Consider the following 13,585-nt stretch of genomic DNA (forward strand, 5'->3'; position numbering starts at 1 on the left):
AGTTCATTCTGATCTTTATAATTCTGAATACTTTGTTTGGTGGAACATAGCCACAATACCTAAATAAATTAATGGCAAAATGGTGCAGGAGAAGAACCTTTCTTAACAAAAAGCCTTATGACGTCTATGTGTCTTATTGACTTATCATGATATGTTTGTTTTGTTGGATGGCATCTTTCCTTATTAAGAAAATGCATTGACTGAGATCATTCAGGTTACATTAAAATGCATCCTTTTTGGGTTTTACTTTTGCACTAGCATACTAATGCACATTTGTGCATGTCGTGTTGGAAAAGAGAGAGCATTTGTGTGTAATAATAACCACTATATTTTACCTCAGCTATACTCCAAAAAGCCATTTCTCCTTCATGAAAGTCTTCAATCAGGTAGTGTTAATAAAAAGTGGTGCCTTCCAGTGTTTAAGGAATATACACGACTAATGCTGAAAATGAGCCTATGATTCTGTAATATGTTATGAAAGATCTGACCTGTAACCTTTTGAGAAAGCAGCATATTTAACAGACAAGGGAGTTGAAGAAAAAAGGTATGAGTTTTACTTGTTGATTTTAAAACATATTTGTATAAGCTATCTTTTATTCTTCAGACATATTACTGTATATTCCCATCATCTAAGGCATCTTTATATATTCCGCAAAGACTTGGTGGCTTTGATTGCTAAACCACTGGGTACTGGAAGGTGACGACTACTGGAGGATCCGGTGTCCAAAATGTATTTGTAAATAATAATGATGTATTTTGCATAATAAAATGTTATGTAAGTTACTTTAACTTTAGTTGACTGTTATAATTTATACTATATGTGATTAAGCTAAACAGTGTCATTTAATAGAATGTAATTCTGCTACTATCGTAGCAACTGTTTTAGGAAAGTACTGTGAAGTGGGATTGTTTGCTAGTGTTTTGTATTTCTTCCTTTTTCTAAGGAGTTGCTATATGAACAGCACATTTTATTTTTATGCATGTGCTCATCTTGTTTTTAAATACTGCTAGGTAAAATTATTATAGGAAAAGATTTACCACTACTCTATCTAGAAAGTAATATTTTCTATATGCTTAATAATGTTATTTTTATATGCCTGTCCCACGTTTAACTATAATTTATAGTACTAACTTTTCAAGCATGACAAAAATTGTTTTATGTTAAACGCTGTTCATCGCTTGCAGTTCTAAGTTATGGAAAAAAATAAAAATGTGTTTGTAACAAGCTTACGCTTAATTCTATATAAAAGCTTCTTTATTGTTATATTCTTGGTCTTTTTTATATATCACTCGAAACTCGAGTGCATAGTGCGTGTATTTATATTAAAGGAAAAAAGAGTTATAAGTACCTTATTTATTCGATTTTCATATGATTGAAAAATCAGAGAAAGAGACGAGATGAAATATCACAAATGGAACGAGACAGTTATTCGCCAATTTTAAAATCAGTGCAGAGAAGAAGTGCAAAGAGAAGAAGGTGTGTTCCGCAATACAAAGCCATACCTGTGCAAATCGGTTTAAAATCCAATTTAAGTAAAGTCATCCGAGTTTGATGTCTGGCTTAACCTGCCATCTGTTGTTTTTTTTCTTTCTTTCATTATTATTATTATTATTATTATTATTATTATTATTATTATTATTATTAACCAGATGTCTGGAAGCGTGCGTGAGTGTGTCTTTCGAACTGCTAAACTAAGATGTCTGTGATCGTGAAATAAGAAATCAGTTTTAAGGTAAAAAAAATTATACGATTTACTTTTAAAACGCGTGTAGTGTGAGTCTGATGTTATGCAACAAGTACAGCAATCAAAAAGAAGTGGAAGCAAATCGCAGGGAACCCGGGTCAGTCAAATAACGCTGGGCTACATGTCAGAACGAGCTGTTCGTGTAACAGATTCAAATCACGCATTTGTAAGTAATTTAACTCACTATCGGTCACAGTGAGCCAGCTCATGAAGCTTACGTAAAGTGCATCTTATGTAACATCTTCAAGACGCAGTGCAGTCTTACTGTTCGGTTTGTATTGGATTTGTGTTCGAAAGGGAAGACAAGAAGAGCAAGCACGAGGGTGATCTTATACCCATTAAACAAACAACGAAACGGTAAGCTACGGAAAACACCGATACATGAAGCAAAACCTTATCTTTTCTGGTATCTAAAGCAACCTTGCCTGTGTGTGTCTTGATTAGCATAAACTCTGTTCTTTGATTCATTATTATTATTATTATTATTATTATTATTATTATTATTATTATTATTATTATTATTAACAAAAGCGAACGCGTAATGGAAACAAATGAGACCTATGCCATTCTATATTGAGAATTTGTGGTGGCAGGGCTGGCGAGGTCTTAGTGAATCAGTGTAACATTACTGCCATCTAGAGAATATTTATCACATTCCATTTAGAATTCACTTTCTGAATGTTTTAGGGGCAGTTGTGAATGTTTTAGGAGCAGTTAGACGTGATTATAGCCTGCGATCATTGGTATATTGCAGCTAAAAGTACATTCTTAAAATAAAGGTGCCAGGGTGATTCTTCAAAGCGATGCCATAGTGGAGCCATTTTTTTCCCAAAAAGACCCATCCACATGGCGATTTCAGAAAGAAACTTTATTCATTTAGATACGTAGCAGAGTACGGTAAATAATCATTAAATAGGCTGTAACAAATTTATAAAATACCAGTATGTTAATCTTTTAAAAAGACTCTTGCTGCATACAGTAAAACGTGATAAATCCAGGCGTTCTTAGTCTATTTAGTGTCCTGCCAAGTAGCAGACGTTAAAGATGACAGCTTCTTCCTACGTGTTAGAACCAAGTTCATATTCAAAGAACTTGTTCCACAACGAAATGGTGCTTTGTCAAGCAAAGGGTCAACAACCACGCAACCCATTAAAGAACCATAAAGTACCAATGAAGAACCATTACTTTTAAAATTCTAGTAAAGCAATTATTATTCCCATATTTTAGAATTTCTTGTTTTTGTCACTTGAACCGTCTCCTCGTCGGTAATAAAATATAGGAAGAAAATTAATCTTACCAAGTAACAGTTTATATTAGAATGTTACTTATGAGACCGGACAAAAAGCAGAACACTGGTGCTCATTCTTTGTGTATCCACTGGGCAAAATCTTACACAATAATAACCCGAACATAATTTAACAGAATTACAGTAATACAACGAGTTTAATTCGGAAAAATGATTTACGTTTATAGGTGACTGCAAATTGAGGGTTCAGATGGGCAATGCAAATTGTTTCTTTGTGTTCAAGGCGACTGGTAATTTAGTAAGGGCTAGTACAATGTAATGTCTTGCTATTTTTTGAGGAGCATTTGTCATGCCGTTTGCTCGATTTGTTCCTGGTCCATCGACATGCTACGATTATTCACGGCTTAGTAACACTTTAAGTTAGTGTTGATACTACGAGGTGCAAGAGTCCCCTCTTCTTATGAACGCTTTGACATCATTTGAGGTGTATTATTATTATTATTATTATTATTATTATTATTATTATTATTATTGTTGTTGTTGTTGTTGTTGTTGTTGTTGTTATTATTATTGTTGTTGTTGTTGTTGTTATTTTGGTTGGCGTCATAGCTAACCGGTGCAAGAAAACCTCCACATATGATCAACCGTCCGAGACGGGCTCTCCCCACTACTTTCCCTGTAGCCCAGAAAACTCCAAATTTGGCACCATTGTTTTGAACTTGTGATAAAGAGGAAATCGATCGGTGTCTTCAGGAAAAATAATCAGAATGACTCGAAGTTGTGCATTACACATAAACCGACTGCAGGGGTTCACTCTGGAATGGGATGCGAGAGATCAAGGTTACTGTTTTTCACAAAACTTCGAACAATGCGGCCGGGTAATATAAAAATGGAGTGTGGTTTAATGCTATTTTAAGGTTGCTGATCACGGATAAGATCAGATGTTTAGTATTTGATTCTTTACGGGTGGTCCTAGCCTTCTAAGAGCCACTCCGGAAGGTTAAAAAGATAACTATAAAACATTTGCATATGGGGTATGGTTTTCAAGGAAAATTATTCAATTTTTATTTTTTTTTTTTCTTTTACATTCGAGAATATTTAGCTTTTAAAAACTTGAATTGAAGAACACGTTTTAATATTTTAAACCTTTGACGCAACTATTCTGGTTTATTTTGTACTTTTACTTCATGAAGTTAATCATTATATTTCTTATGAACACTCCCAGGTGAGCTCACGCTAATTCAGACTTTTTGCTATTGTTGTTATTGTTAATTTATGTTTCGATTTATTTATTTTCAAACACAAACGGTCTTCAAACTTTGGCCAAATAAACAGTTGCTAAATGTATAGGTGCAGTATCGTCACATGTACAGAGTACAGTGAAATTCTTCTTTGCTTGTTTAAATAAACTTGCAATATGTCACTCCGGCGCCAAGATTAGCGAGGATATCTGCCTTGCGTCGAAACTTAATTTATTATCTTCCAGCAGAGTTTACAGCAAACTTTAGAATACATATTGCATTATGTTTCATTCAACTACTGATGACAATTAGCTATGCATATCAATAAGCCCGATTTACACTTGTTATTACACTAATGGGGAAGCTTACATTTCTCCTTGTACATATAGCGAATACTGTATAAATAACGGTGAATCCTTGAACATGATATTTGGTGTTAATTCATATTTCTTTAAGGCTATGCACATTTTTCCAGATTCCTAAAGTACAGGATATTCTTACAGGAAAGGTAGATTTCTAACTTGACTTTTGAAACTTTATTATTTGTATTTATTTATTTTGTTCTTTATTTCGCCTTGTACAATTTCTTGTATTAGGAATTTGTTAGTTTTCGCATACCCCTTGTAGTCGGAGCGCAGAGTCAGCCATTGTACAAGAGCCCAGCAAGGTACGATCTCTTTTGGCAGTGACGGGGATTCGAACGGGCAACCTTCGGGATACCAGTGCAGATCTTTAGCCTCAGAGCCACACCATTTTGATTCACGTTGTGTATTAACTTTTAAAAGGATTATTCGATGACATTTAGTAGAAGCTCACAACTGCTGTTAACAAGTATGTTACACATTTAATGTATTATAATAATGTGTGCATCAAAACAGTATTTACTGTAAATGTGAACAGGTATCGATCGGTTACAAGGAAGGCAGTGTTCATTTTCTCTGTGTTCAGGGAACAGACGTTCACTTCTTTCAGTTACCTTATCTGTCCCTTGTGCTGATCAATACATTTTCACAGGACTTTGATGACTGGCGTTGTGAGCCTGGGAAAGGTGGCCAAGAAAGGGATTGGTTTAAAGTCGTCAGCAGCGTCCCCACCCCACATTATCTTTAGTTTTATTGATGCCCGAAAGGGTGAATCGACCCTACGGCCTCCAAAGGCACGCCCAATATGTCCCCCCCAAATGTAGCTGCAGTGTATTCATCTGCTCCTAAAACACTAGAATTTTATTTTCTTCAGAATGTTGATATATTTGACTTCATGAAAGTCGCCACGTTGAAACGATTAGCTATTGTGCACGGTAATCTATGACTAAAGGTTTTCTTTTAATTTGTGATCTCCAACAAGGCACCTTTCGAATGAAGGAGTTCATTGGACCCTTTCCTTCAGTTTATAGTTTATTAGCTGCCTCCTGAGTTCACCTTTAGGCATTGTTTCAAATCGTTTGCGTTACTGTACAGTTTTTATGATCGCTGTTACCTACAGAGACAGTTTGATTGTGCAAAACAAATTACCCCAGGCACCACGTGACACTGCGCTGGATAAGCGGGCTTCAAAATGCCTGGAAGGCTGGGCCTAGAGAAGCGCCGCAGGCCACCACGGGAAATGTCATATTTTAACCGAGAGATACGGGAGTATATTTTTTTTTATTTGTTGCACTCCTTGTATATATGTATACATATTATATATATGAGAAAACATAAAAAAGAAACTATTAATTTAGAACTGGTGCTGTTCATAATAGTTATGGAGGCTGCGCAATCGCAAAAGGCACGTTCTTACCTTGCACTTGATCTTGCTAGAAAAGATTCCATCCTCTAAAGAGAAATAAGTGGGTTCCACAAAAGGTATGCTATGATGATATACCTTCATAACAGTTCAACAATACAACATAACAATCTTAGTCCAATGCATAAATGAAACACGCAGTTACCTTTAGTGTTCTGCAAGGTCGCACACAAAATATGAAGTTCTACTTTTTGACAAATAACACAGCACAATCACCTGCATTAAATTGACCGATTGTGTAAAAGTAACCCTTCAAGTAATATTTACAACCATTGGTATGGAGAGTGTTTCCATATACTGTGTACATTTTAGGGTTTATTTAAAACTGGCAATTTTGGTGTGAAACGATTCTGATAAAATTGCAAGAAGACACCATGCATAACTGATGTAGAATTATCCACACGTAAACACATAAGACAACAAAGCATGACGTTTGCCTTTTAATTTATTTCACGTTAGAAATTCCGCTTGCACGGCCATTCCAAATGGCTTAAAAATGGTTTCCTAATAATCCAAAGTGCAATGCAAATGTTGGTATGCCATTTTTTCAATACTGAGAGGACATGTTGTATTAACAAAAATCAAAAATGAAAAAATAAAATAATCACAATGTGGGGATTTCATCCAAAAATGGGTTTCATAACTTGTCAGGAAATGGGGTACAAATTCACACATAAATCAACGAGGAGTGCTTTTTAAAAATGAATATTGGAGTGAGTATATGGGTACCGTTTTGTTTAAAGTAAATGGCATTCAAGACAGCAACGCCTTTGAGCCGTATGGAATTCACTCAAAGTCTAGCTCTAGTTTTGATGAAACCCTAAAATAGTGTTCTTTTAAAGTACAATTATTGTTGCCTTTGGAAGAAACTACGCATTGATTGAAAGCATTTGTGCGTAGCTTTAAGTACCCCTTTTTTAAAAAACTCTATAATATTTAATGATCCCTGAGACAAAATGCATAAAGAATTATTTTTCACAGAATACACAGAAAAATATGTACACAAATGTATTTAAACAATCCGCTAACAACACGTAAAAAGTGTCTATTCAAAACTTACAAAATAGTCTCATTTGGAATTTCCAAAAATGTGTAAACGTCAATGGTGTCGTAAACAAATGACCATTGTTGTTCTTGGAGTGCTGCTCTAAATTATTTTTTTTCTCTCAGACATTTTCTCTCCAGTTGGCCTCAAAATCAATAAAGGTTACCCAACCGGGTTATTAAGTCTCTCAAGCTGTAGCGTTGCTTAACAAAGGTAGCTTCTTTCTCGCTAATATCGATCATTCACCTTGCCAGTCTGTGCTTGAGGCTTTGACTTCACTGAGATCAAGGTGCGGGCAGAGTAGAGGTGCTCTGACAATGGACTCCTCCGCCACTTTCCACCGGTATTAGTGCCGCAGAACTCATTGCAACAGCTGGACTAAAGTCATCAGAGCCACTATGCATTAATCCCGATTGAGACTGTTGTATTTTTTTCTTTGCTAATTTTCTTTCCTTGGCTCTTCTGTTCTGAAACCAGATCTTCACCTAAACAATACAGACAGAAGAGAAATGATAGGTAATCAAAACATAAATTCATAGATACGCAGTAGTTCGATAGATATACTAGTTAGAACAAACAGTAATAATAACAAAACCTACGAGAGTATACATTACTATTTTGATCGTCACATTTCGTTTGACTTTTTAAAATTTCTATAATTATGTCTACTTCAGGAGTTAGTACAAGAGATACAGGTTTTATTTTTTGTTTAGTTATTTATGTATTCGTCACTGCATTTCTTTGTATTGCTCAGATGGTTTTACTGCGTTTGAATTTTAAACTTTAACAGTTTTTCCACGAACTTTTTAATTATAAATCACTATTAACGATACAACAGTAGACCTGTTAAAAAGATACTTACAAGTAACTCTCCTATTCACATCACCGGGCGACTCGGTGTGTTTAGTTTGCACTTTTACGTACTCCAGTTTTCTCTCATTCTAAATTTGCACTTTAATATCTTGTTCTCCGACTCTAAATTCGCCCTGCAATGTGCTGTCGGAGTCTCTTTCCAGAGTATGAACCTGGGTTAGCATACAGTTCTAGTGCAGAACACCACCGCCTTATCTAATAGATGCAAAGAACTCCGTCGGATGAGCCGACTAACCGAGCTAATTACGAATGAGAGGGTGTCCTTTTCTCGCCGGTTTCAGGCTGTTTACACTGGATACTGTCTAGATACCCTCTGGTCCCCCTACGACCATACATCAGGACTAGTTATAGTTTGCCTTTTGAGTTATTCGAAATATTCTGATTTACAGGTAAAGTTACACGGAACTGAATGATTATATTTCTATACCGCATTAAGGTGTTTAGCATGATTGTTCACAATTTTTCATCCAAGGAAATAAGTGATTGGCTTCGACACTGTGTAGCCTTACTATTTTGATGTAAAAAATATTTAGACGTTAAATAAGAAAAGAATCCCTGTTTTTCGTTTTTATAACATCGGTGAGATGTTACCTGAAGCCGAACATAAAAAGTTAGAAAAAATTCACTACCCTGCGTTTATGTACTTTTGTAGCACGAGTAGTGTCTTATTTAATAGGCAAGTACGAGAATGCGGATTAATCAGAAGCTACATGCAAAATTATTTTAGAAATATTCTACACTGCCTGACGTGCGGCACTAACTGAAGAGCAAAAGAACGATACTGCTTCACCTTCAAAAATGATTTCTTAGTTTTATTACATTATATTTTACGTTGAGTTCAAACATTTTCAGTAAAATACCATTAGGCTTTTATAACTCATTAATCTGCTGTAAATAAATAATCATTTAACACAGCAAAATCAAGTTGAATGAGGTTATAAAGGTTAATTGACGTGGAAGTGAGTATATCTCTCAAGAAGACAATCCATTTGCAAAACGCGGCGATTAGCCCTGAGAGAACACTTGCATAAATCCACACTCACATAAAGTACATTGAGAATGGCCTGTTTTTGTAATCCGTTAAAGTTACCCATCCATGTTTAAAACGTTTAATCCCAGAGTCGAGGGCGCAACTAGTCCTGGACGGGACGTCATTCATTTGCTGGACATATATTCTTGTGCAAATATCATAATAGAAATGTAAGTTTATATATATTCAAAATTCATCAATAGGTAATTCTACTGAACTCATAACATAATGAGAATGTTAGAACCTCTTAATCCAAATCAAAAGAGAGGAGGGCTGCATAAGCGCAAGGCAGGAAACAACTACTGTATTATTAATCAGTGAACGGCAGACAACTAATATAAAGAGTTGGAGTACTGTATACATATTCAGTCCTTCATGACTATGATTTGTGGACAAAATGGCTACAAAATTTGAGTAAGAGGCTCTAAGTAAACCAACAGTATTGGTCTAATTTTTTACAACTTTAATTCACTAAACATCAATATCGTAATGAACTGGTGTAATTCAGTAATGCACGTGCCAGAACACATATGCTGAAGTAAATGCAGTACACACACACACACTATATATATATATATATATATATATATATATATATATATATATATATATATATATATATATATATATATATATATATATATATATATATGGAAAGAGAGATAACTTATCATTTCAGCTTTAACAGTGGCGTGCATTAAAAGCGACAAAACTTGAAACTTGAGCTTTAAGAAGAATAAAGTCAAAAGTTGAATTTACCTGCCTCTCAGAAAGACCCAGACTCATTGCAATCTCCGACTTCCTTCGGATTGTTATATAGCGACTATAGTGAAATTCCTTTTCCAGTTCGAGTCTTTGGTGATCCGTATACACGACTCTGTATTTGTCTTTCGTTCTGGTTTTACCTGTAGGAAAAAAAAAACATTTATTTTAAATCGCTTTATTAAATTTTCTAGCAAAAAAAGAACACCTAAAAACAATTTAATTACTTGAAAGTAGTAAAAACACTGCTATCCCCTTGCGCAGTTTTTGAAACAGCATTTATTTACGGTTTTACGGCACCATAATGTTTCTTGAAATGACCCATTAAAATAAAAAACATATTGTGGCAAAATGTGTTGTGTATAATTTCTGTTAAATGTCATGAGTCCAATGTATAAAATTAAGTCAAAAGGAATCCAGCATAGTTTTTGCCACCACACCGATCCATGAGAAATGTAATTTTAAGGTACTGTATAATAACATTTACAAATTTCATGCTATTAAATTATAAACAAGTATACATCTATATTTACAGTAAAGACAAACAATTGTATTTCGAGAAATGACTGATAACCAGATATGTTTTCAAAATACATACGCAGCTTTACCAAATCTGTTTCCTAAAGTGAACCGTAAAAACCTTTGTGCTTTATTCCTCCAAAATGATATACACTGTGGAATAATGTGGTTTATTAAGCTTAGTGTCCATTGATTTGCTTCTTGGTGGACTAAACATTAAAAGAAGATTATGGATTTTTTTTTAAACGTCAGCCGTTTTGGGTGCTGGCGCTTACTGTATGCCCTTTGTAGATTTCTCCCCCTCTTGTGAATACAAAATGGTCGGAGAGATCACAGCGAATGAAACGCAAATGTGCCTGTAGGTGTTTAATGCCTGACAAGCCTCACTTTGTCCAGGTAAACACTTTCAAGCCACAACAAAGGCACCCCGCTGAGACAGTTGTGTGATCAGAGAAAAACTCTCAGACTTGCTCAATGGCTAACAAGACCTCAAACAATGTAATACAACAAGATCTTATCACCCGGAGCAGTGGCCATTCACAGCAGCAGTTCTGCTTTACTGTTTGACTTGCTCAGCCAAGAGTGGAAAGGCTCTTAATCCTTAAAAGCACATTATTCATATCTGTTTGAATTCCAAATCACGGACGATTTCTTAAAGACATTACTCAATCCTGAGCTAAATTAACCGTGTTCATTTTGAACATGAAAATAAGATGACATATAGGCGAGTGAAACTGTCAACTTTAAAGTGGTAATAACCAGGAAGTGCCAGGCATCATAGATATGCAACATTGCATATTCAAGTATCTACTAACAAGTCATTTGAAAACAAAACTAGCACATGGAATACATGTTCGATAATTTGTTCATTTTTATTAATATTATTTTGTCTACGTTTAACATCTGTGACCACTCCTTTCTTGTGCCGTGGGATTAAAGCCCACGCGTACAATGGATACATTATTTGTAATTGCACGTTTGTTTTGCGTGTTCTTCAAAAATGACACCATGACGAAACCTATCCATGTTTAAGTATACCGATCTGAAAACTACCATATCTGTTTATTTCACCTCATTGCCTACGCTATCTAAACACAATTGTGAAGATGAACCATTTCATACAGTTACTGTATATTTTTATTGACGGAATTCCCTGGGCTTAGCGGCTTTCCCTTTTTAAAATGAATTGAGCCGTGTGCCATATACACATGCAAGTGGAGTTGCACGAACACTGACGGAGATTTGTACATTAGGTTTCATAAGAAACTTTACCAAACAATTACAAAGCAAAGATGTGTGTTGACTCTGCGTAATCTGTTAAATCTTAAGTGATGCGATATTCAGTTTATTGACATTTTATCACACATAATATTCTATGTATTTTTTTTTTATAATCTATTATTGCCAAGTCTCATATTATGTTATTCAGCGGTTCTAAGAATTTCAAAATTCTTCCAGAATAATGTCTCTGGTTCGTGCGGAAGAATAAACACAATTATTCTTTGTTGAACAAAATACATTCGCGTTTCCAAGTTGTTTTTCACACTACCAGACTTACATAGAATTGTACTATTACCTGATTTCTTTATTGTACTTCTTGTCATTGTAGTTTGTAAGTCGTGCTGTTCATGACATGACTGAGCATAGATTTATCTCCCCTTCAAGGTATGGAATGTAGCAAATAAAACGAATGTCCAATTAACTATTATGGAACAGTTTACATGCCTCATTTAAGTCTGGCTTGTTGATTAAAAATGATTCAATTGAAATTCACCGTGGAAGTGACTGAGGCATTAACAGAAGCCTTTTCAGAAACTCCTTACCATTTTTGTTTTTACCTGAATTAGAAGACATGGGCTGAGCTGGCTTTCTTATCCAGTCGTAAGAGGGTCGAGGACTGTTGGACGTAACGTGCTGCTCCACTGAGCCACCGTTAAGGGCCTGAATGACCCCAGTTCCTGGTGGCGGCATTGGGTTCACGTCGGTGCCGTTGTAAGGGATGGTCCCGGTGGATACATAGGCCCCATTCGTATGCGCAGTGCCGTACATGCTCCAGTCCTCCCGCGAAGGTGCGTACGTGTTGTGCCATGATGGAGATGGCTGTGGTGCGCTGTCCAAATTAACCCCAGGTACGTGATAAGCTCCATAATCCGGGTATTGCGGCGGGCTGACAAAATTTTGAGCACCAAGACCAAGTCCAGTATGCCTGACAGAAGTTGGGTACATGCTGACTTCTTTTTCCAGAAGGTAGCTTACGTACATTGTGGCAGTGGGAATGGCGCAATCCACATAGTGTTATGAAATAGAAGGGAATGACATTTTTAGCCCATTAGCTCCCTCTTATTTTCTTTATGGAACGTTTCAAGTAGTTTCTTCCTCTGGTGATCTGGACAAATTGACCGAATTCCACATCATGAATGATTGTTTACAAAGTTGCTGTTACAATATGACGTGACGTCACCTCATTTGGTATAACTCCCCCCACCCGCACTCCCCACCCCCGAAAAGATTTGCATTTCAAAAGATAAGAAAAGGGCAAAGAACTAATCACTGCTAAATATTCAGCTTTTATTGTCGCAGAGCTTCCTCCCGATTTTACAACCTAATGCACTTTAACCTCACAAACAGGTTCAAATGTGCTTGTTTGAATTTTTGAGGAGGAAGCGTTTGTTTTCTGCAAAGAATGAGGCGCCACGGCTATAAGTAAAGTCTATTCATTCCCGGCGCAGCAGCGAGAGAGCATTAATAAAACAGGACCCACGAGGAAGTCGTTGGGTGCTATAAACCCGATGGGCATACTTGTGGGGGACTGGAAGAAGCGACGATTTTATGGTTCCTGTGGGTGATGTTAGGATAACAAAGTACATTGTGTTTAAATTTTGTATGGAGGTATATTGAACCAGTTGTTAGTTGTTAGGACAGACACTCATGTTACTGTATTTAAGACCTTCGAGTGGTTAAATATTCCTTAACAAAAACGTGTTTTGACAGCCTTTTATACATTTTCTTCTGATTCGCTTATAGAGTGCTTCTACAGAACATTGAAGGCAACGCTAAAGAATAATTCTGTGTGAGCCATACGATTTGTCTACCTTATCCTTGCAGATAGATATTTTATACTTACAAGTTTAAATTACACGGTGACAAGAACTCTGTCAATTATTTATCAATCTTTGCTTTCAAGCTTTGGTGTTTTAGTCATAATTTACTAACATGCGGCATCTGACGCCGAATACACTTCGATTTTCAATTCGCGTAAAGCGATTATCTTTACGCTTTAATACAAAGTCACAAAAACAAAAACATCTTATTATTTTAATATTACCAGCAATGACAACG

At 35.8% G+C, this 13,585-nt stretch overlaps 1 protein-coding gene across 1 annotated transcript; it reads right to left on the minus strand.

The window, feature by feature from the left end:
• Positions 1-6,636: 6,636 nt before the first annotated feature.
• Positions 6,637-12,508, minus strand: LOC120523844 (homeobox protein CDX-2-like). Its single transcript, XM_039745501.1, has 3 exons — positions 12,085-12,508; positions 9,725-9,870; positions 6,637-7,547 (listed from the first exon to the last, which is right to left on the minus strand). The coding sequence occupies exons 1-3, from the start codon at positions 12,506-12,508 to the stop codon at positions 7,347-7,349; spliced, it is 771 nt and encodes a 256-aa protein (XP_039601435.1). The 3' UTR covers positions 6,637-7,346.
• Between the last annotated feature and the right edge of the window lie 1,077 nt (positions 12,509-13,585).

The sequence above is a fragment of the Polypterus senegalus genome, chromosome 2 (genome assembly GCF_016835505.1).
Source record: "Polypterus senegalus isolate Bchr_013 chromosome 2, ASM1683550v1, whole genome shotgun sequence".
Lineage (NCBI taxonomy): Eukaryota > Metazoa > Chordata > Cladistia > Polypteriformes > Polypteridae > Polypterus > Polypterus senegalus.